Source organism: Pleurodeles waltl, chromosome 4_2 (genome assembly GCF_031143425.1).
Source record: "Pleurodeles waltl isolate 20211129_DDA chromosome 4_2, aPleWal1.hap1.20221129, whole genome shotgun sequence".
NCBI lineage: Eukaryota > Metazoa > Chordata > Amphibia > Caudata > Salamandridae > Pleurodeles > Pleurodeles waltl.
Window position 1 is genome coordinate 823,320,651 of NC_090443.1, and position 22,655 is coordinate 823,343,305.

The 22,655-nt window shown below is 40.7% G+C and overlaps 1 protein-coding gene across 2 annotated transcripts in view; it reads right to left on the minus strand.

Moving 5' to 3' along the window:
- Nucleotides 1–1,427: 1,427 nt before the first annotated feature.
- The window catches only part of ALG6 (ALG6 alpha-1,3-glucosyltransferase), a 184,353-nt gene continuing 163,125 nt past the window's right edge, over nt 1,428–22,655 (minus strand). For both annotated transcript variants that reach the window (XM_069232524.1, XM_069232525.1), the window contains 6 exons: nt 19,907–19,992; nt 18,165–18,249; nt 17,225–17,295; nt 7,240–7,308; nt 6,841–7,039; nt 1,428–6,011 (listed from right to left, as the gene is read on the minus strand). In XM_069232524.1, coding sequence (XP_069088625.1) covers nt 5,814–6,011; nt 6,841–7,039; nt 7,240–7,308; nt 17,225–17,295; nt 18,165–18,249; nt 19,907–19,992 — 708 coding nt within the window. In that variant the 3' untranslated portion in view covers nt 1,428–5,813. The remainder of the gene's footprint in view (nt 6,012–6,840; nt 7,040–7,239; nt 7,309–17,224; nt 17,296–18,164; nt 18,250–19,906; nt 19,993–22,655) is intronic.

The window sequence follows — 22,655 nt, forward strand, 5'->3', positions numbered from 1 at the left end:
TATATTTGTTGACTGCTATGCTCGAAACAGCCCCTAGAGGACACCACAATAAAAAATAGCATGTGGAAGAAACATGGTCATATAACTATACAGTCAACCCCTATAGGGCATAACCACACTAAAGAGAATGGTAATAAATAATTTAATTACCACGTAGAGGGTGTAATGCATTACACGTTATCAGGGGTGGCAGGCCTATAACAATATTACAAACAAGGCCCTTAAACCATAAGCTAGTCCAAGCTGTAAAACAAAAGTTCCAGCTATGATAGCGCTTAAAAAGACAGTGAATGGTGGGAGGGGTTATTATTTTGGGGTCCACATTGACCTAGTGTGGGGAACCAAAAATTACCTACACAGAAAGAGTGTACTATGCTGAATATTTTGATAGTGGTCCCATTGTCCCAGGGCCACCACAGGCTAAGTTTTGGGCAAAAATGTTTTGTAAAAGTAATGCCCTGCAAAGCATTATAGGGTGATTTCCGGAGTGCAGGGAGCGCCTCTTCCGCTTTGAGGATTTCTGTTTTATGTAAAGCATTTACCAACTTCAAGTGTTTTAAGAGGAAAGCCACCAGAAATTACTCTGATTAGGTAACTTGAACAATGTGGCCAGCGCTCCAATAGCGGCGATCAAGTTCACACTGTTGCGCCTGCTCGCGCTGTGAGCACCATGCAGTACGAAGGGGAGAGATAAAAGAAGAAAAAAAATAGTTCAACCACACTGAAGTATATCGCCAATCGTGCAATAATCCATGTAACAGGGGCAGTCTGCAAAGCGTGACAAAAACAGCCTCAAGGCAGGACAAACATGAAGCATTTATCAATGAGATCAAGTGATTTTTGAAAGGCAAGCCCAGTAACGAATGAAAGTGATGGGTGTAAGGTGGGTCGGCTAAAAGCCCACAATACTTATAACAGGTCAAAGCGCTTGCACGCTCGACCTAAAAAGGGCTATTCACAAAGTGCAATTTTATAGTAACTTACACTTCGGTAATACGCTCTATCCTTCATTATTTTTTAGGGGATGGTGCTGCACTACCAGTGGTTGGCTATGAGTAGTGCAAGACTTACTACAGAAGTGTAAGTTACTACAAAAGTGCAGCTTGTGAATAACGAAAAGTAGTAAACTTAGTCAAAAGTGTAATCTTACTGAATACTGTAAGCTACCTTTGTGAATCAGGCACTCAGGCATTCTGATTCACTGTAAAATAAAATAAGTGACTTAAAGAGATGCCTTAGGTAAGCACCTGGATCAAACCTCTGTGCACTCTAGAAAAATGACAATTTTTACTGCCTTACAAGAGAGGAACTGTTTTTCCTTACGTTTTGTCAATTTTAAGAAAATGTTTTCAACATTATTCACATAATGGTTTCACTTAAACTTTGATCCTTATGTTTCGATGGTGAAAGACTTACTAACTCAAAGACAGGTTTTACAAAAGAATGTTTATTTGAAAGAATATACATATTTACCCCCTATTATTTTTGTACATTACTCAACTGATGAACCTGCGAATGTATTACGTTCTAAAATTCTGAAAAGCATCATGGGCTACCTATCAGCTGTGCATATAAAAAAAAGGACTCTGCAAAGAAGATTATAAGTGGGTAAAAACTCTCTGTCGACAGGAAAAGAATTTATGGCAGGGGATCTTATTCCATATCAAGATGATTACATCAGCAGGTCCTCTGAGACATTCTTCGTTATTACTCAAGTGGCCTTGGTCTTTTTAACTGTGCCATACAATACGATGATGTTCAGAAATGATGAACTGCATTGCACACATTCATAAAAAATATATTCCTTGAAGAGACGCAGGTTAGAGCAACCAACTATTATTATGAAGCGTGTTTAAGGTGAAACTTCTGATATTTGTCCTTCCTTTTCTTTGCTACAAGGAAAGCATCCTACAAAGAAAGAAAATGCGAACAGCCACAACATAACACATCATGTGATTTGAACAAATGTTGCATATAACGTGGTGATCAGAGTACAGCAGTACTATAAAATAGACTTTATAAACCAAACAACACTATGAATTTAAATTCAAACAGATTGTAAGCACCATTATTTTAAGAGATGTTTTTGTTATTTAATTATCCTGGTCTGTGCTTGAAAATCCACTGTCATTCCACTATTCCAACTCATTGATGCTGAGAGTCTGTGAAAGATGCATTACAATCCTGAGCAGGATCAGAAAATACATCCCAATTTGCTGAAATAAAGTCCATTTTGAGAACTGAAGCAATATCCTACCTAACATAAGCAACCAACTGCTAGTCAAAACTCTCGAGTTTGTCCACCACAAAATACATTAATTACTTTTACATGTTCCAGATTTGTAGCTCTGTCCTAATTGTACCGATTTAAGATGCAGGTAAACTGAGCTGGCCCGATGGGATTCAAACCTCTGGGCTCCAGGCTGTGCACAGATTTTGCAGTTATGTCTTCGAAGCTCACATGCTCTCTTCTGCTAAATGGACACTTGCTTGTGGTGTAAGTAGTGCAACGTGTGTTGGTCCAATCATGTTGCTGAATCTCATTGCTGCCTGTATATCCCCTGCTTAATCATGGAAGAACCATAAGGTTGACAACTTGCTGTTACTGGAAGGATGACTGTCAGTTCAGAGAGGGTATTTATTCGCAGCCCCAGAATCTCAACATTTTTTTTGGTACTTTAAGTCATCGACCATTTCCAAACACAGGAGCAAATTACAGTAAAGGAAAAAGTCTTGGTAAGATATGATGGCATGAGCACAAGTGTGCTTCAAGTAAATATATAGGTGAAGGACTGATCCAAACGGAACCATTCCTAGATTTATGTATCCTAGAATAATGGAATTGGTAGAAGCATTTTAGTCGGTGCATGGCTCTCCTCCTGAACACACATAGGCAGCTGTTAGAATACTGTTTTCTATATTTTAAAACAAATGTTATTTCAGTTCAGAACAACCAGAAATGCACAGGCATAAAAGCCTCTACTTTACAAGGACGCATGACATTTTTTCCAAATTTCACATCATCCTACAAACTTTATCACCACCAAATCAACATTCTATTTGTGAAACGTAACCAAAACCTGAACATTCCAATTACAATAAGATTACATTCTTAGCTACACCTTGCAGAGAACAGATTAACCAATCTCTCTCATTTACAATGTGTATTTTAACAAGGCAACGCAAGTTTTTTTTGTAAAATTCTACACTGCCGTCTATGTTGTGAGAAAGGCTCTTGCAGAGTTGAAATGTATTGACTAAATAAGGCTGTTCTGATTACTGCAACAGTGAGTGCCTGCTCCTTACTTGTTGTGGTAGTCTGGACATATTAGAGAGTAGGTTGCTCGTTTCCACCAGCACGTCACTAGTCCCATGGGGCAGGAGAAGGTCTTAATACAAGCATTTTGCGATGATAAATACTTCTAGCACACAAAGCCTCTCATTACGACTCTGGCGGTCCCACCATGTGCATTCCGACAGTGCTGGGCATTGGGGCCTTCTGCACTTGTTCTCTGCCAGCCTTTTCATGGTGGGAAAACCGCAATCAGAAGGCTGGCAGAGAACAAGGTTATAATCAGCCAGGCGGTGCTGAATTCAGCACCGCCCTGGCTGACTACAACCAAGACTGCTGTCAGCATGCCGGGAACAATGTTCCTGGCGAGACGGTGGTCCCCTAGCGGGTCCACCCGCCAGGGTCGTAATTGGGTGGTCGGACCTCATGGAGTGTGGTAGTCTGACCGTCAACACATGTGTGGCCTCCTCGGACCGCCCACTCATAATGAGGCACAAAGTGTCAGAAGTCTTTCTGTGTACCTTGCTTTAAAAATCACCCTGTTAAATGTTCAGTTTTTAATATTATTTTTTTAAACGTTTTTTAAATTTTATCTTTTACATCACTTCAGATTATTCTGTTGTAATTTCCTTATGCTCTGGATCAGTATTAATTGTAATTTACATTCAAGTCTGTTAATTCTAGAGTAATCATGTATATATTAGTGAAGTTGGCTTGAGTCTTTGGCTGTATATTATTGCAGACTATTACACGGACACATTTCGCTTCACAGAGCTTGATACTTGGTATACGCCTTGATATGTTCAACTATTCACTCCTTAATGTTAATTCGCCCTGTTTTCTGCATGTTATGACAATGATTTTTCACGTTTTTGTGTTTATGATTTGAGTCTTAAAGCAATAGCTAACTACAGCAATACCATGCCGTTCCTATATTTTGACACTTTAAACAGAAATACTGAAATAAATTTGATTGTATAGGAATGTAGTCAAATCATTTTAACCTTGAAGAACACTGAAACAGGAGCAAAGCTCACTTAAAGCAGACTAATCACCATAAAGTTTACAGGCGTTCTTGTCTTAACAAAACCTTTAAAAAACGTATCCAGAACTAAACATCTCAGGAGAAAACAAGAGCGTTGAAAAGCTTTGATAAGTATTCAGCTGATCAAAGACCCAAGTAAAATCCAGGAACATTTGTGATAGAGGGCCCCAACCAGCGGAGCGCGCTTTTTCAATAATTAACAGAATAGTAAGGAGTGATTGCCAGATGACTCACATTGAGATGGCACTTTCGACAAGCGGAAGACAGGAAAAAAATTGGCCGGTGCCAATCTAAAAGTTTTAGAAGTGGCAACTAATTACAGCTGATTATGATAAGGAACACAAAGATGTTCACACAATGCAATTTGATTTCAAGGCAGCTAAAAAATACATTATATGTTTGTAGCTATTGTAAAACAGGAGACTGTACTGAACTCCAGTGTTCTCTTTGCTGCTTCTTACAAGATATCCTTTTCTAGCTCTACTTATTTAAAATACATACAAACCACATAATTTGCCAACAGGAGACTGAAATCGACCTTATAGGTTCTATCGTCCAAAAATCATTACTACCAATATTGACCTCATAAACATGTTTATTCTAAATTTGTTTTTTGAAAAGTACTCCACTGTGCAGATCTTCTGTATTAAATATCTGCATAATTAAAAAGCACTTATAAACGTCAATTTTCTTGTGATGCTCCCACACCAAACCAATTATTACTACCTGGGATGTACAGCCAACAAACAACTTCAGCCCGTTGTAACCAGGCTGAAAAACTATTTGAACATCATATGATAATGCATCGCACCATGACATACAATGCATTGTCATAACTGTGACAGAGAATCAGGTACAGTCTTAACTTTTATAAAATTAGGAAAATCCTGCAGTGATTTGACATATTTTGTGTAAAATCCAGCTGAAGACTGAGGTATATCAATACCACTCGAAGGAACAAGCATGGATCGGTCATGAAGAACACTTCTCAACCATCAGAAAACATCTATTTAACAGTCGGTGAATATTGCTGGTTTCAGATTTCTATACGATACTAATAAATAAAGTAGGTGCAATGTATACCGTCATGTATTGGGGTGTTCGCTCTCTTGACCAAGCTAGATTGAAATCTTTAAAATCGATTCCACTAATCCAGAGCTCTCCAGGTAAGTTGGCAAAACATCATTAATAATGGGAAAGTTAAATCTTGTCCTTTCAAGGTTATTATTACTTTTTTGTTATTCACTTAATAGATACCCCTTTTTATTTATGCCAGTCCTCATTTTCAAACGTTACATTTGGTCACATGTCCCATTTGGTTAGCATTAGGGGCACATAAGAGGTAGAGAGTTGACCAATGTAGCACATACAATTCCTGGTACCCACAATACAAGTAGAAAAGACGTGGTGCCAGTGGTAACATACCTAAGGACAGGAATGCACATGTATTAAATACAGTTTGGATTCTGCACCATCTTAGCTGGTTTTCTTCAAATTACTACCTTTTATCGAATCCCAAATATGAACGATATTAAAATAAGCAAAGAATGCTAAGAAGTGGAAGCAAGAAACAAGAGACACCAATACTGGGAATAAGTCAGGAAGACGTGATGGAGGCAATACGGTAACACTCAAAAGAGTCAGAAATGCCATTGCAGTTACAGAGATCAGAAACTGAAAAAAAGAAGAAAACATCAATCACTATATTGCACTTTATTATCGTTTTTCCATTACCAAAGTTTTCAAAGCTATTTCTAGGACAGTAGCAAAAAACACAAAATAATCAAGACTACAAACTATGCTATCAAGCATTAACAATTTATTCAATTTAAATTAGCATTTTTATCCTGGACTGCACTGAATGCTATTGTTAAATACCCTCCCTCCTGACAGGCCACTTCCTGTATTGATTAAAGTATCTCTGGATCTCATATTGACAGGTAAAATGAGTCTTGCTGGAAATGAGAAGTAGTTTGCACTTACTACGAGTCGAGAATTGGCTACCAGGGAGTGTATCCTTAATTATATTTGTAAGAGGCCGACACTGAAAGTCATATCTGCAGATGCTATGAAAATGGCACCGTTTTAACTAGATTAATTTAAGGCATAAAAGGTGGCAACAAAATTCTTCAATGTAAACAACTGGAAAGCCAACAGCATAGGATACAGAAAACCTAGTCAGATGCACACAATTGGACAAAATATTGTTCAAGGTTCACTCAAGTGTTTAAGGAAGGACAGTGAAGGATCATTTCTCAACAAAATCAACAATATGTATCTAGCCAAACGTGATCCCTGGATTTTCGGTCTTTATCACGAGAAGAAAGTCTGTTAAAATCTAAATGGATTCATCATGCAATCAATGCAAATAACAAAACAGGCGACGTTCAAAAATCCTGATTGCTTTTAACTTAAATCATAATTTGTTTCCCAATTAAAAGATAGTGAACACTATAGATTTAACCGTTAAACAGTGTTGTGGACGGAGTGTTAAAGTACTTACAATGCTCCTTATCAGGGTCGTAGACAATTTAAACCATGGAATGTAATTTCTTATTGTAAGAAAGAATGGCTTCAACTTCAAATCATCTTCTGATGTCTTCTCATAAATTTCCATGAAAGCAATGCATGCTAAGAGAAAGGCTAGCATTGTGACGACGTAAGCGAGTAACAGACCGTCCTTTAATAGGAGCGGAAGCATGCTGTTGAGAGAAGTGCAGACACAAGACAAATCCATAATAAATACATATATGAGTGACTCAACAGTGCACTTTTCAAATACCATAAAAGTAACAACATGACAGACAATGTAAACATAGAATTCAAAAACATGCATTTACAATTATGAAGTATGCAAAACTTAACTCAAAGCTCACAGAAAGTGACTACAAATGTCACTCACCTAAATGTAGAAACAAGTAGAAACCACGACGATGCGAAAGGGACCTCATTTATTATCAAGCAAACTGGCCTGGGAGGAAAAACACAATGTAGAAAATGAAAATAAACTTTTAAGCCTTAGTGTCAATTAGCTTAACACTGTCCAGGGCAGAGCAGACAATTTTACAACAATAAATATTCATACATGAAAAACAGATTTCTTATGTATATGATCGCAAAATGAATGCCCATTTAAAGCACTGGTTTTAAAATCATTTTTACATCATCACTTTCATAATTAGATCTTTACTGAAAGAGCTTCATCAGGGTCTGGCCCATCCCTTTACTACTTTATGGGAAGACCCAGCCCGAGGCATTTTATGTTATATTGTTTGCATCCTTACAAAGGATCAGAGGGCACTATGGTTCTGTATTGCAGCGCCAACACATCATCCAAGTCTTCATTACCATGAAAATCTACTTTTTCAAAAATGCACAACCTGGCTAAGTTTCCAAGAGTACCAAGTTCCCTAAAGTGGGCAACTGTAAGCATATTATTTCTTTAACACAGATCATTTTTGTGTGCTGTAACAACGTTTGATATGTCTGAAGATCCTTGCATTAGAGTACCTAATTTACTTTAAGAACCAGAATAGTTCACCCATCCCAAATAATGGCCGGTTAACCCGAGTTCTGCAATCAGAGAGACCCTCGACATTGACGGATGGAACTCGGCATTATAAAACAAATTATAAATACCTAAAAGCAAAAATAGGAAATAATTTCCGATTGAAAGCTACAGATTCTGGCTAATACAGAAATATTTCTAAAGAGACTACCTTACCATTTTAAATATTCTGCCATGTGCTTTAAAAATCATAAAAAGACAAAATAAACACCTGGGAGCATCGTATATTTAATGGGAAAAATGCTTAAATGACCCCAAATGAACCTTACCAGACTCTGACGCACCGGTGATGGTTAGACAGTCAGTTGTGTTGAGGTACCTGGACTTTGACTTCCGATTCTTAGATAAATGACTAACATGATCATGTCAGACTTAACATTGAGGCTTCACACTAAATTCACGTTTTAGCAAATTAGAGGATTCACTTTGCATTAGTCGTTTTCAACTGAGCTATACCTACTTCGTGGCTTTTCAAGGGGATTATGACATAGTTCTATGCCAAGGATACTTAGGTAGCCCTCAAATTCACAGGCATGTGGGAACAAGATATCCACAAATCTGCAAAAAAATCCATTTAATTATAGACATGGTGCTGGCACAATGGCTCAGATTCAGTGACCAAAAGATAGAAGATATGATGGAAGGAATCAAAAATGTACTTAATAAAACAGATTCAGTTTTTTATCACTTTATTTAAGGATCGTGTACTACACATACTACAAATGAATGCTTGCAGGTGCTGCCACTCTCAACACAGGTAACATAAAGGTTGCTTGTTGACAGCACATTGTCTAGTGTCGGCCCCGGGCACTGTGGTTCATCACTTAGAGCACATGCAGGGCTAGTTATCACGTACATACATATAAACTGGGTAGCATAATTAAGGTACTAAAAAAGCCTAATGGCCTAAAGAAAAGGGCAGAATGGGGGAGCCTTGGGGTCCTACACAAGGAGCCTTATCCAGGATGACAAACGAATGAAGATAACAGATGCAGCTGGTGGGTGGCCCTGTCAAACACAACTTATAGGTGGAATAAGAGCAGGGTTGTGATGCTGCTGCCATCAACAATATCTACCCAAAAACGAAAACCTGCCAAATATTGACACAGCCTATCATTGCCATCAAAGTAGTTAATGATCTGACTGTCAAATGTTTGTTTCTAGTAAGATCCATGTGTACAGGATTCATTATATTGGTTGATTACTTGGCTGAACATAGGATCCCAGGTAACAGTTTTTCATCTTCAAAACAACCACAGATTCTTATGAAAGTCAGGTACCACATCCAAAGTCAAAGAGGTAGTTAGAAAGGTGCGGGAAGGGGCAGAATTGGCTGACTGCCCAGCAGGATGTCCAAGCAAGCCTTTAGTTCCCGTCCTACGCCACAAATGTCTACAATATTCAGCAGCATGAGGAGATATTAAGCTGGCGGGAACCTCCCCTGTGCTCTCTGATCCAGCACTGAATGCAGAGGACCGGATGTTTTGGGTGCTGTGTTCCTTGGCGTGGTGCAGCATGGTCTTAAAATGTTGATGGCATATACATCTTTGTGCAGCCCTCTAAGGCACTTAAAAAACGTTTTGGTTTTCATTGACTGGGTTAACTACATGGCAAGTTGGGAATTAGGATGTGATTGGGTGGACGGTGAGAAAGAAAGAACTTGGCAAATTATTGAATATTGTGCAACAAACCTAGCTTCGATTGAGCAGCAGGATATACTGAATATAGGTGCAGTTCCATCTATTACTCAGAATTCGTTCTACTAAAATGGCCCTAGAAAAACATAACATAAGCTGTATTTCTCAGAATGTAAGGGGGGTTCAATAACCTGAAGAAGGAATGACTGGTCCTGACCCACCTGAATAGGCTCACAATAAATATTGCTAACCTACAGGAGACCCATCCGGAACCTGAGAGATCAAACACCTCTGCTCCCAGGTGGGGGTCTGTGTCGCTTCTTTTCTTCATTTAGCACATATGCATGGGGAGTAATTATTCTTATTAGAAAGACTATTCCCTTCATTTTGGGTCATACGTCTTCTGACCAAGAGGGTAATGTGTTGATTGTCTCTGGTACGCTATATGGGCAGTGTTGTACATTGCCTCTAATGATGAGGCAGCCCAGTTCTCAGATGCCTTTGAAGTGTTATTACGGGTAGGGCAGATATATGGAGTAGACTTCAACCTAGCTGTGGATGACATGCTACACAGAACAGTCACACCTACAACACTTCTCTGTCCACAAGAGGAATGTTGTCTGGTGGATAAGTTGAGACTTAAGAGGGGAAATGATAAAGCCATTTCTTTCTACTCTGCTGTTGATGATAGCTATTCAAGAATAGACTACTGGTTTCTCAGCTCTGAAACTGGGCATTGGGCATTGGATATGGAATATCTCTCTCACACTCTATCAGATCACTCAACTATGTTACTGGAACTTGAGACAGTGGTGAAATTGCTGTGCTTTATTGAATGGAGGTGCCTCTTACATTTTTCTGTTTTCTAGGACTCAGTAATAGAATTTTTTTGATACACGAGGGATTTGTTGATTGTTATTCTACCTTATGGGAGCTGCTTAAGATCTGGGTAGGGAAAGGCGATAGCTAAACATTCTAGAGCTTTGGTTCCCAACCAGTGGTCCGGGGACCCCTGGGGATCCGTGAAGCCTCCTCAGGGGGTCCGTGACTGCTGAGAAAATGAAATAATAGTAACAGATTAGGTGCCCAGCTTTCAGAAATGACTCAGTGGGGGGTCCCCAGCTTCCAATAATGATTCAGTGGGGGGGGGGGGGGGTCCCGGGTTCCAGTATTGTTAAAGTAGGGGTCCACAGAAGTCAAAAGGTTGGGAACCACTGTTCTGGAGTACAAAAGGACAAAAAGGCAGCAACTGCAATAATGTGAGGAAAACTTAAACACACGGCTGCTGCAATTAAATGTGGGAACAGGGAATACTGAGACAGCATAACCCTGAAGCCATCTCGGGACCCTTCAATCCATACAAAGCCCACCCCTGTCCCTTCAGCTCACTCCAGCAGCTTTCTACTTTCTCCCTTTGTAACGCTTTTTCGTTTTTCCCTTCCTCCGTCTTTCCCATATGTGTCTTTTGCTCACAGCAAATGCTTGAGGCAGAGGAATAAGCCCCAGCCCGCAAAAATAAGTGCCGGTGCTCAGCACTGGAAACAACAAGCACAAATTAAGCATTGGAGGAAATGCTTGATACTTTGGAAAAACAACATTCTGCGGCTCAACAACCCAACATGCAAGGGAAGATTAATAAATTATTCTTTATACATACGGAACTGTGGTGAATTACCTTGGCAGACATGGCCACCACCACTGTGGTGAAAGAGAAAGACCTGGGAGAACTCTGGGGCAACTGATTAAGCTATCATCTCCCCCCCCCCCCATAGATGTCACCCTCCATTAGCTGCAGCTCTCCATACTCGAAAGTGCATTAGGGTCTCTCCCAGTGAGGAGATCCTTAAATAATTTGCTCTGTATTATACCAAATGGATAGGTTACAAACCACTAATACTTGAAGACATTACAGCTTATGTAAATTATACACCCTTCTTCTGGGTTGGCAATGAACTTATGGAATCTCTTGCGACTCCCACAACAGTACTGATTACATTATTAGGGCAGTAGTTTTATCTGGGGAGGGCAAGGCCAAGGATCAGATGGCTTGCAGGCAAATTTTATAACAATTATAAGGATTTACTGGCTCCCCAGGTATTACAATTCAACAATAAAGCACCTGAGACAAGTCAGTTGTCTCCCTCCACCAGGGAGGTGGTAATCACTGTTCTCCATAAGCCTGGCAAAGCTGACATACAGTGCGAGTCTTCACCCAACAGCGATAACAAAATCATAGTCAAAATTGTTTCCTCTAGACTAACCTCAAATATGGATAAACTATCCCCGGTAGGGCCACTTCACGTAATTTACATACAGTATTTTTGCGATAAGGCAAAAATACATCCAGATGTTGAAGCTGTTTTGGCTTTTCTTTAGATGCCAAGTAAGCTTTTGACTCCCTAGAGTGGACATACCTCCACATAATGGAACATATGGACTTGGACAGGTATATCACAGGCCTGGTCTGACTATTATATACAGATCCAAGCAGTAGGGTATGAATAAAAAATGACATCTCACAAACATACCCAATCAGTAGGGGCACCCATCAGGGTTGCCCACTTTTACCTTTATTTTTAGAACTAGCAATACATTCACTGGCCTGCTGACTCAGATAATGTCATTCTTATGGGGGGATTTCTTTCCCTACCAGGAAAATGCTGCTTTCACTTAAAGCTGATGATATATTGCTCTCTGTTAAAAACCACTCTGCCAATCCTTCCCCTTGGATATGCAAAATCAACAGGTGTGCTGGGGGCGGGGGTACTCCAGGCTTACAATCAAACTGGATACAACAGAACTTTTTCCATCTACTAAACTTTCTGTCGAACCTAGTCTTGAGTGTCCCCTAAAATGGTGTACCACTGCGATCAAATATTTAGCAGTTCAATTAAACGAGGTAAAGACATGTTGATGCGTGATAATTATGGTCTGGGACTAGACCTACTTCAATCCCATGCGGAGAAATGGATTAAACTTCCATTGTCTATGGCAGGATGGACTGAGATTAGTAAAATGACTGCCCTTTCTAAATTACCATATTTATAAATATTCCAATCTCATTGAAGTATCAGCTCTATAGCAACCTTCGTCTCTCCTGACTAGACTAAAAGGGCTGGGAAACGTCCCAAAATTAAATTAAATATTAAGTGTTACACAGAACAGGTGCAATTATGAAATGCAGACAGTCTGCTGTGGCCATGGCAGTCTTTGGCTTGTAAAGCAGGGCATGCCACATTACACTCCTGTGTCATTTCTATAGCAAATAAACCACCGCTCCACCCACACTAGAAACCTGAGTGGTGAACTTGCTCTCTAAAAGAGAAACTATGTGGACAGAGACACTGAGTTTATGTAGAGGATGAGTTAGTGTCTTAGAAACAACAGGGTCATAAACGACAGCAAAAACTCTGTTGGGAAAAATCGTTAGGAGGTTAAGAAGCTGTGAAAGAGGTCCTAAAGCACTTGAGCAGGCAAATTCTGTTGGTGGTGGATCACCAGGCAGAAATCCTCCTCAGGAGAAACGGGGCTGGTTTAGAGGTCCACAAGAGGCTCAGAATGAGAAACCTTTCTCGGGGAGGGGACTGGGGTTTGAAAGAATTATTATAGGCCCACAAGCCCACTGAACCACAGAAGCAGCAGAAATCATCCATCACTGCAACAGGGCTCTCTGATGACTGTGATAGATAGAGGGAAGCCTTTCTCAGGAGCTCATGCACCTAATGCCCTATACCCTCTAACGGGCTGTGGCACCCCCTGTGGCTGAGCTTCCCAGTGGGTAAGAGGGGGACAGATCCCCAAGTCCCTTGATGAGTATTTTGCCTGAAGAAGACTTAGACTGTAAAAGACTTTGACGACCCCTGTCAGACACTAAGCAGTCAGAAAGGGGATTTGGACTAAAGAATGAGTGAGTTTAGATATATTTGAACAAGATGAGCCCCATCACGCACAGTTCTCGATGTGGGCCCTGGCTGTGAAGGTTGCTGTTTATGTCAGTAACAAACTACCAAACCCCTAGATAAAGGAGTTAAAGGCCACCTTACGGCTGAAGGTCCTCACACGTTCATCAAGGAGTAAATGTCAAGATGACTAAATGTAGTAAAATTTATCAAGGGCTCCAAGAAAGCAAATGAAAGATCTTGGAAATTATGCCAGGACAAATGACCAACATTTCAGACATAGCAAAGGAACCTGGCTCTCTTTACTGTACTGTGATTCTTGAGCTCAAGAATAATAATACCTTATTGCCCAAGACCTCATATAACATTATGCCCCCCACTACCTCACCCAACAATGCACGTACAATCAGTCACCCTAACAAACACCTTGTTTTGAACATATTGCCATGTGCTCTGCAACCATTTCCACTGTTCCCAGATAAATCAGGAGCAAGGCTCTGTCTTTGCTATTTGTTATCCTCTAGCTGAGTTGTTTTCACATAAAGCCTTTCATAACTATAAGGAAGATACAGTTTACCTAAAGATGGATAGCCTTGAGCATTCTGACCTACTGGACTCCTTCCTGATAGGTTTATTTAAAAAAAAAATACCAACGATGCAAGACACCAACTGAAATTGTTAGATACCTTGAAACCCATTCTTGCTAGTCAAGGCTGTAAGTCAGCTATCCAAGTCATTACGAAATCTTGTATTGCGTATAATAATGCTTTACACACTGGCATCCCTAAGATTTGCCATCTTGTTTCGGAGCAGTACTTCCCTCAAATGCCAAGCTGATCCCCAATACCGGGAAACTGGATATGATTCCATTCCTCACCACTAACACTGTACACCACAACTCTTCCACACACCTCTCACAGAAACACAAGTAATAGATACAAATAGCAAATGTGAAGAAGCTATTCATTTCTATAACACAAGACTCCTCGCTTTGGAAGAAATCCACACAGTAAAGATTCCTCTCTGGCACGCTCCCAGAAGCTGTAATGCCATTTGCTTCCATTAAACTTGGTTCCTCCATGCAGATCTTCAACACCACCTTACAAATACCGTCTATCCCATTACTAAGATTTCTGCCTAGACACCGACTCCATCATCGTTTTATTATGACTTTCCTCTTTGTCACCTTGGGAAGACCCCAGTCTGGAGCACCATCATCAACAGTTTTGTCAGCTTGATTTGTCATCTCTTTCTCTTCTTTTCCTCTTCCTGACTACCATGTTTCAGGTTGAAGTGTTCTTCAATCAAGCATTCCAAGTGTGTGTGGTTACCTCTATCTTTAGGACCGCTTATCATTATTTTACCAATGGGACCAAAATGTTGGGAAGTCCCTGCCCTGTATGGAGCTGCTTTTGTAATTTACGTGCTACTAATTTATTGTTATAATTTGTTGATTTGCTTGCATTTCCATTACTCGGGCAGCATTCTGTCTTGCCGTTTGAAGTCAGAAGCACTATACTACGAACTATAAAAAAAAACATAAATGAAATCTCTGCCCTAAGGGAATACAGCCCAAATAAGCCTCTGGGAATGGAAGTAAAATCATTGGTCTTGTATTGTAGGGACAAAGCAACGGAGACAAGGGGTGGATAACCTCTTGGCATGAGTGAACTGGGACAAGAAGGGAAAGTGATACTCTAAGATTACTGGTAACTGCTAGGCCTATAAATCAGGCGAGCCCACCAGACAAGAACATAGGTATAGAAAGAGAGAGTACGGAAGCACACAGTGCTGGGGCAAGACACTTTGGGACTGGGGGCCAGATGTAGTAAACTCCAATTTTGCGACTTGCAAATTGAGAGTCTGACCGACTCGCAATTTGCAACTCGCAAAACTGGATGCAGAAAGGTGTCTCAGACACCTTCTGCGACTCGCTATTGGGTCGCAAAGACCCACCTCATCAATATTCATGAGGTGGGTCGCAGTTTGCGACCCCAAAGCGAGTCCCTGCACTCACAGGGATGGTGGCCTGCTGTAGTCAGCAGACCTCCATGTCTGTGACTGCTTGGTCAATAAAGCAGTTTTTTTTTCATTTTGCAGCCCGTTTTCCTTAAAGGAAAACGAGCTGCAAAATGAAAACTAAACCGAAACCATTTGTTTTTGTTTTTTTCAGAGTAGGCAGTGGTCCATAGGACCACTGCCTGCTCTGAAAAAATATTATTTTCGGAATTCACAAAGGGGAAGGGGTCCCATGGGGACCCCTTCCCTTTTGCGAATGAGTTACCACCAGTGTGATACTGGTGGTAACTGCGAGTTGGTTTGCGACCGTATTCGCGGTCACAAAGCAACTCTGAATGGCGATGCGGTCGCAAATAGGAAGGGAACTCCCCTTCCTATTTGCGAGTCGCATCCCCAAATTGCGAGTCGGTACCGACTCGCAATTTGGGGATGAGCATCGCGTTCGGCCTTTTGCATGCCGCAAACTGCGTTTTTCGCAGTTTGCGACATGCAAAAGGCTTCGTACATCTGGCCCTTAGTCAGCAGAATGTCTCAGGGAGTTAAATGATCGCTGCTGAGCCATGTAGTAATCTGCAGGTCATTTGTTTGAATACTGGCAAAGCCCACTTATCCTTCCGAGGTCAATAAATCATCAAATTGTGCGACAGTAACACTTGCTATTTAAAGGGCTCAGAAATTACTAAAGTGCCATGTAAATACCAAGCTATTGTTAGTTATCACAGGGTGTCTTGGGGCCAGACGAACCTAATGACTAGGGGGCAGGAGTTTAAAATCGTTAGAGGCAATTGGTAAACACAGGCACAGTGAGGCGGAGGGACAGGGAAACGTTTCTTTGAAAGCATATTCTGATATTTAATAATAATTTCTCTCACCATGTACAAAAGTGAAAAGTTACTGGAACATGATTTTTATATCTTAACTATAGATCACCTTCTCTTTACCACCTTTGCACAACCCTATAGGCAGAATGTGTCTATCTGCTCTATCCAACGATACAGCAAGTATCTAGATCACCCACAGTAGTCGCCCATTCAACCAGACATCTATAACTGATAGTTGATTAAACAATAAATACCACGAGGGTGCAACACAAAGACCAGCACCTAACCATCTGTCCAATTCAAATATAATTACATAAAGGCTTCAGTCTAGAGTTTGATATTAAGATTATTTTAATGGTGCAGTGTGACCTTCTGTACGTAGTAACATAATGTCTATTTTCAATCCAATCAGACCCAGTTGCTGGGAGTAACTCTGTGTTCATCTGCCTACGCGTGAAAATGGATGTTGTGGCTGTCAAGGATGGTCGTCAGGGGAGCCACGTGGGCATTCATGAGGACCGGTGACCATGCTGATCCCAGAACACACCACAGGGCTCACTGGTAGGCGCTGAGAACTACGATTGTAGTTTTATCTGGTGGGTAGGGTTCCACAGGAATAACTTTTAACACTGAATTGCCATTCCACTTACCCAGAGGAGCAGACTGCTGGAACCCAATGCGTAAAAAGTTAGAGAGAGTTCAAGGAGGAGCAGTGAGGACGCATGGCCTAGATACCGGTGTAGTTTGAAGACTGACTGAAAAGGGTTGGGGCTCAACTGCAGTGCAGCCTAGTGAGCTGGGCAGAGAAATCTTGCTTAGCCCTGATAAGTGGAACTTCTGAAACACGGACACTGAAACTGTAATGGACGAAAAATGTAGAAATAGCGCTTGAAACCACTAGTGATGTCTTAAACATCAGATTGCATACTCAGAATTTACTCACAGTGAAACTAGAAGAATGGATTTTTCGTGTACTTGAAAGGAGAACAGAAAGAATGATAACGCACAGCTCACCTTGAAAAAATGGAAAACAGAAATATTTAGATGTTTATATACTGTCATCGTTAGATAAAACACCCCTGCATTTTCCATCAAATTCACAGTTTAAAGTATGAGGTAAGATCATTAGATAAGGCACATAATAACAGTAACACTTCAAGTCAAAGCACAGTAAAATTAAAGGAGGTGTTATGGAGACAGGGTTTCTGGCTGGCATGTCTGAGGTCACGAGCAGCGCACAGTCACGTCTCCGCCATTACCTCATGTTCTAAAGAGGGCCTGGAAGGAGCGCTTAATCATGTCCGAGGCAGGAGTGTGGACAACCCAGACCCAAAAGAGGAAGACACAAGAATAACCCGCAGGTCCACTTATGTGGCAGGTCATTCCATGTGTGGGCCTTTTCCAGAATGCGTGTGCCATATGTATTTCCTATGTTCAGACCTCCTTGCAAATGAGAGGTTCGGCAAAGTATATTGGCTAAGGAAGTAAGATACGCAATCACTTAGAGAGAATGTGACCTTTTTACACTGTACATGACAAACGAAGCCAAACGATTTTAGTGACACACTCATATTGCACGGATGTAGATTTTAAGTGCTTGACAAATCAGCAACAACCTTCTAAAAGCTAATGCAAGGACCTTATTTCTACAGCTCTTGGTGTACATTTTCGATTAGTTCTATAAGGTGCGGAAAGGCTATGCAATGTTAGGGAGTTTCTAAATAAAAGCAAAATGCAAGCATATTTCTTCCTGGAGTAGTCACGTCTAACAGAGTAAGGGGGCACTTGCAGGAGTACATTTCACATTGGTATAAATAGAAATGGATTTTTTTAAATGTAAGTGGGATTTCTTGAAAAGCACGATAATAGCAATGCAAACTTACCAGGGCAAATTTGAAGCCTTTTACAGAGGGCTGACGTGTTAGTTTTACACAAGCCGGGAGCAAACTAGAAAACGTGAGAGCGATGCTAAAGATAAAATGCAACAAATTAATATGTTTCCCACAAACATTTCAATTAATCATGTCAGCACAAAACGATTACATTTTTTACTTGTTTTACTTAATACTCTTAAAATAACATATACGAAATTAAGTTTGTAACTATATATCATATTCTGTAACATGCGTAAGAGAATATTTAAAGTAATTGGGCACCAAGTGAAAACAATGCTTACATCGAAAAGCAGTATCAGACAGTCTAGGCTTTGATTTTTCTTGACCTAATTAACAAAAGCAGGAACACGGTCATTATGCTCAGCATCTATTTCTGTGCTCCTAAAAGAATCTTTTCATTCTTGTAAAAGACCCCTCACCCACCGATCTAACTGGTGGCACGTTTCATCATCGGGGTCCCACCCCAGGCGACTAATGCCTCCAGGCTGTGCTTCCACGCCTGATTACAGTACAGTGGGTCAAAGATGTGTGTGTGTGTGTGTGTGTGTGTGCACACCTACAACGTCAAGTGTGTATCAACTGAAAGAGATGTGATGTTAAAATTGTCTAGAGTGCCCCCTTGTAATCATGTACCACTTTATTATAGGGAGTTCTCGGACAAAGTTAAAAATGTATGTGTGAGGTACTTGGAGCTATAATGTGCTCCCACACCTAATATAAGATTAAGGTCGACTTGCTTAAGCCATTCATCTATGTGCCCCAAAGGGGAGTCGGCTTGGCTTTCTTCAGGGCCTACTGTGCGTTTACACCAGTTCACTAAGGCTGGTGTTAATCCCGTATCCTATTTACTTACGGTTTCTCCTTTTATAGTAGCTCAGGTCCATTTGAGAACTTGTGTCTCCTTTTGCCTCATTTCATGTGGGTCCCCAGGGGGTGAGCCCGGTACTCACACATCCTTCAAGAGGTGTCGCCCACTGTACACCTACATTGGTCCCTGGGTTCTCTGGATCTGGAGGCCACAGGGACCGATGTAGGTGTGCAGCAGATGTAAAACGTATAATAGGCCCTGAAGACCCCGATGATGAAGCATACCACCAGTTAGATCAGAGGGTGAGGGGTCTTTTATAAGAATAAAAAGATACTTTTAGGAGCACAGAAATAGATGTTGAGCATAATGACCGGGTACCTGCTTTTTTTGATTAGGTTCTGGATTTTTAGGAAGAAGAGTAGGTACGCCTTCTCTTCTCACTCTCTTGTGTAGGTATTCTTAGATTTTTCTTAAACATGGTAACAAGTGAGCGGAGACCTTCAGAGACATTAACAACAGTGCACCATCTCCTTTTTACAGTTCCAGTCATAGAAAAAAGGATAACCATTGATTACGTAAAGGATTATGGGTTTAATTTGTTGACTATAACTACTTTATGGGAATATCCTGAAAAGGAATGTAACCCTGGTCCCATGGATCAATGTCGGTCACCTCTGTAAGGACAACAGAGTAAGCTTAAAATATGTATCTAATCCGCATGGCGAAATAAACAGTATGAAAATTGATGTATTCATTATCTAATGCATATTTTGGAATTAGTAATTAAAGCTTGTACTTCACATACACTAACCCACAGCCACAGATATGACTTTTCATTATCATTGTTAAATTGACATTTGTTAAGCACACAGTTATCACTTGCACAAGACCTTAAGTGTCTAAGAAATGTGTTCTTTCTCACCTGAGTTTTAGCTGAGTTTGAGTAGACAGTACATTCTTGATTTTCAGAAGGACGCTTACGCTGCACCAAATATTGGCTACCTTATCCTGAAATATATTTTGAACCAGATTCATTTACAACGGTAGGTAAACTCAAAGCAAGACAATTTTTCTCGTCCACTTAAAATAATGCAACACAATGGATTATTTTGGAAAGTGAAAATCTGCCAAAAAATCGGGAGCTTCTCATCAATTTAAATGGAATACCCTTCAGGGAAATCAGATTTGGGATTGTGAGAAAAATGAGCAAACCCTACATGTCTGTGGCGTGTATTAAGAGCATCAGACTTGAGAGAAAAAACAGTGGACTTGAGAAAAAAACATTAAACCAGGTTCTTGATCCTTGCATTAACATTGTTTGAACAACTTCAGAAAAAAAGTCTGAATCTTAGTCTTCCTGAAACTACATGGAGGAAACATCCTGCTCTGCAATCTCAATAGCACCAGCCTGGCTCCCCGGCCACACGTCTCATCCAAGCCCTAACGACTAAAATCTTAGGAAATCAGCTGACATAATTAGAGTCCAGTGGTCTACCTGAATAAAAATTTGAGCAAGTTCTAACCAAACTGGACCTCTGATCTTGAGATGACCTCCACAGAACAGCCTTTGAAAATGAGAATCCATGGTGGCCACTCTGATTAAAACATCCAAGATCTTTGGCACTTGAAACTCATTCACTCTTTTTGGCCCATATGGAATAGATAACTATGTTTATGCTTGTAAACATTCCAGATGGAAGAACACAAGCCCGGGAACAATGAATGGTTCTGATGCATTCTTTATGGACAATGGGCCTCTGTAGTTGCAAAAGTCTAACTCGCTCCTTACCCACCTTAACCAATTCAAAAAGAAATGGAGTGCATGCCTGGTGTTCCAGCCAAGGAAACATCTCTCAATCTTTCTTTCTCCATCATTCTTTCTCTCTAACTGAAAAGTGATTAGGCGAAAGTACAGGAGTAATTCTCTTCTGGTTAACAATTAACTCAGACAAAATGTTGGTAAAAATTGAGGAAAGGGCTGAATAACAAAGCTCAATGTCAGCAAAGCACTGTGATAGGCTGTATGGAACACAGCATGTGATGTTTCTCTACCCTGTATAGCCGAGGTTACTCCAACTTACTAGACGTTACTCACTAGCCCTCAGTGGGTAAGAGACTATGATGGAAAAGTGAAAAAACATAAATTCAAATGTTAGACAGGATGGGCTTACCTAAATCATGGATGCAAGGGAAGAGGGAGTAATGTTTTGAATAGTAACACTACTTCCAAGAGTGGACTCCTGAGGTGGTCAATTAAGATCTGCAAGAGTCAACTTGGACAGCGGAAGTTGTCAGCGAGGAAACTCAACCAAGGAGGAAGGAAATTCATTAATCTTTTTGGGAGTCACAAAATATCAAAACCATTGTATTACTACCTTGTTAAAAGGGGCCGGTCTGATTCAACAGTCTTCTGACCGTATTTGGAAACACCAAAGTGGCAACAGTCTTGTTTCTCAGGCACTAAGTAGCTATGCTCCATTTTAGAATGGATTGATTCAAAACCTAACCGTTATTGGAATAGACGCTCTTACTGAAGCAGGTGGCAAATCACAGGAACACAAAGCAGATCTACTATGTCTGAGAAGCTGCTGAGTCATACAGAAGCAATCAATACAATGCACACCTGTGTGCAGTTTTTATGATGTGTAGAAATAGTAAGTGAACATGAATGTGTGTGAAGGAGCGAGAATAAGTGTTTCTGTGTCGCACGGGGCAGGACTCAAAGCCCCAGAAGCACCTTTCGTGCAGGAGGCGAGGGCTTGCTGCTTTTGTGCCAAACAGGCATATATCTTCTCAGGGGAATATCATGGCACGGGATGCTCTTGGGTGCAGACCCAGCCAAAAGAGGGCCCATCGGTGCCCGTCCAAGCCCAGCTGAGACCGGACCGGGTATGCCCTCTGACATCGGTTGTTTTTGCACTGGATGTAATCCCCACTCCCAGGCCTAATGGGAAAATGGAAGGCAGCTGGCCCACCTGGTCAGTTGCCACCGAAATATATGGACCAGCCTAAATCTACCTCTGGTAAGTCCAGCACATTATCTTTTTTGTCATCTGCGGTGGGGGCCCTTAATGATGAACTGATTAATGTTGATAATGTTGAGTAGAAACTTGCTATGTGTGCAAATGCTGGCCAAGACAACCCATAGCGGGTTGCTCCTTTTGCTGGTGTCTCTACTGGTTTACAGTCCAGTCATGTATCGAGAATATTGTGGCGTTAAGCACTACTGACAAGACTTCTTGCAGTAGTGTTAATTCCATGCAAATCCAGGCGATGGTTCATCAGTCAGCTCCTGACTAATTTTTGTTTTACAAAAAATGTAGATCTGATTTTACAACTTGGGTACCAATTTTAACTTCTGCCAATAATGCTATCTGACATCAGGGGATGTACGGACATCATGGAAAACTGCCATAACTGTTCCCCTTCACAAGAAAGGCCCACAAAATGATCCTGCCTACTATAAACCAAATGTCTCTGCTGATCCTGTAGGGAAAATGTATGAACATTTTTACACACTTGTCTCCAGATAATTGGATGTGAAATAATGGGATCATCAATGTTTCACAGGCAGGTTCTAGAAGAAGTCAAGGAACAATTGACGAATCAATGCATTATTTAACACTGGCCTGAAATATACTTGTATTAGAAAAAAATCTAAATTGCATTCA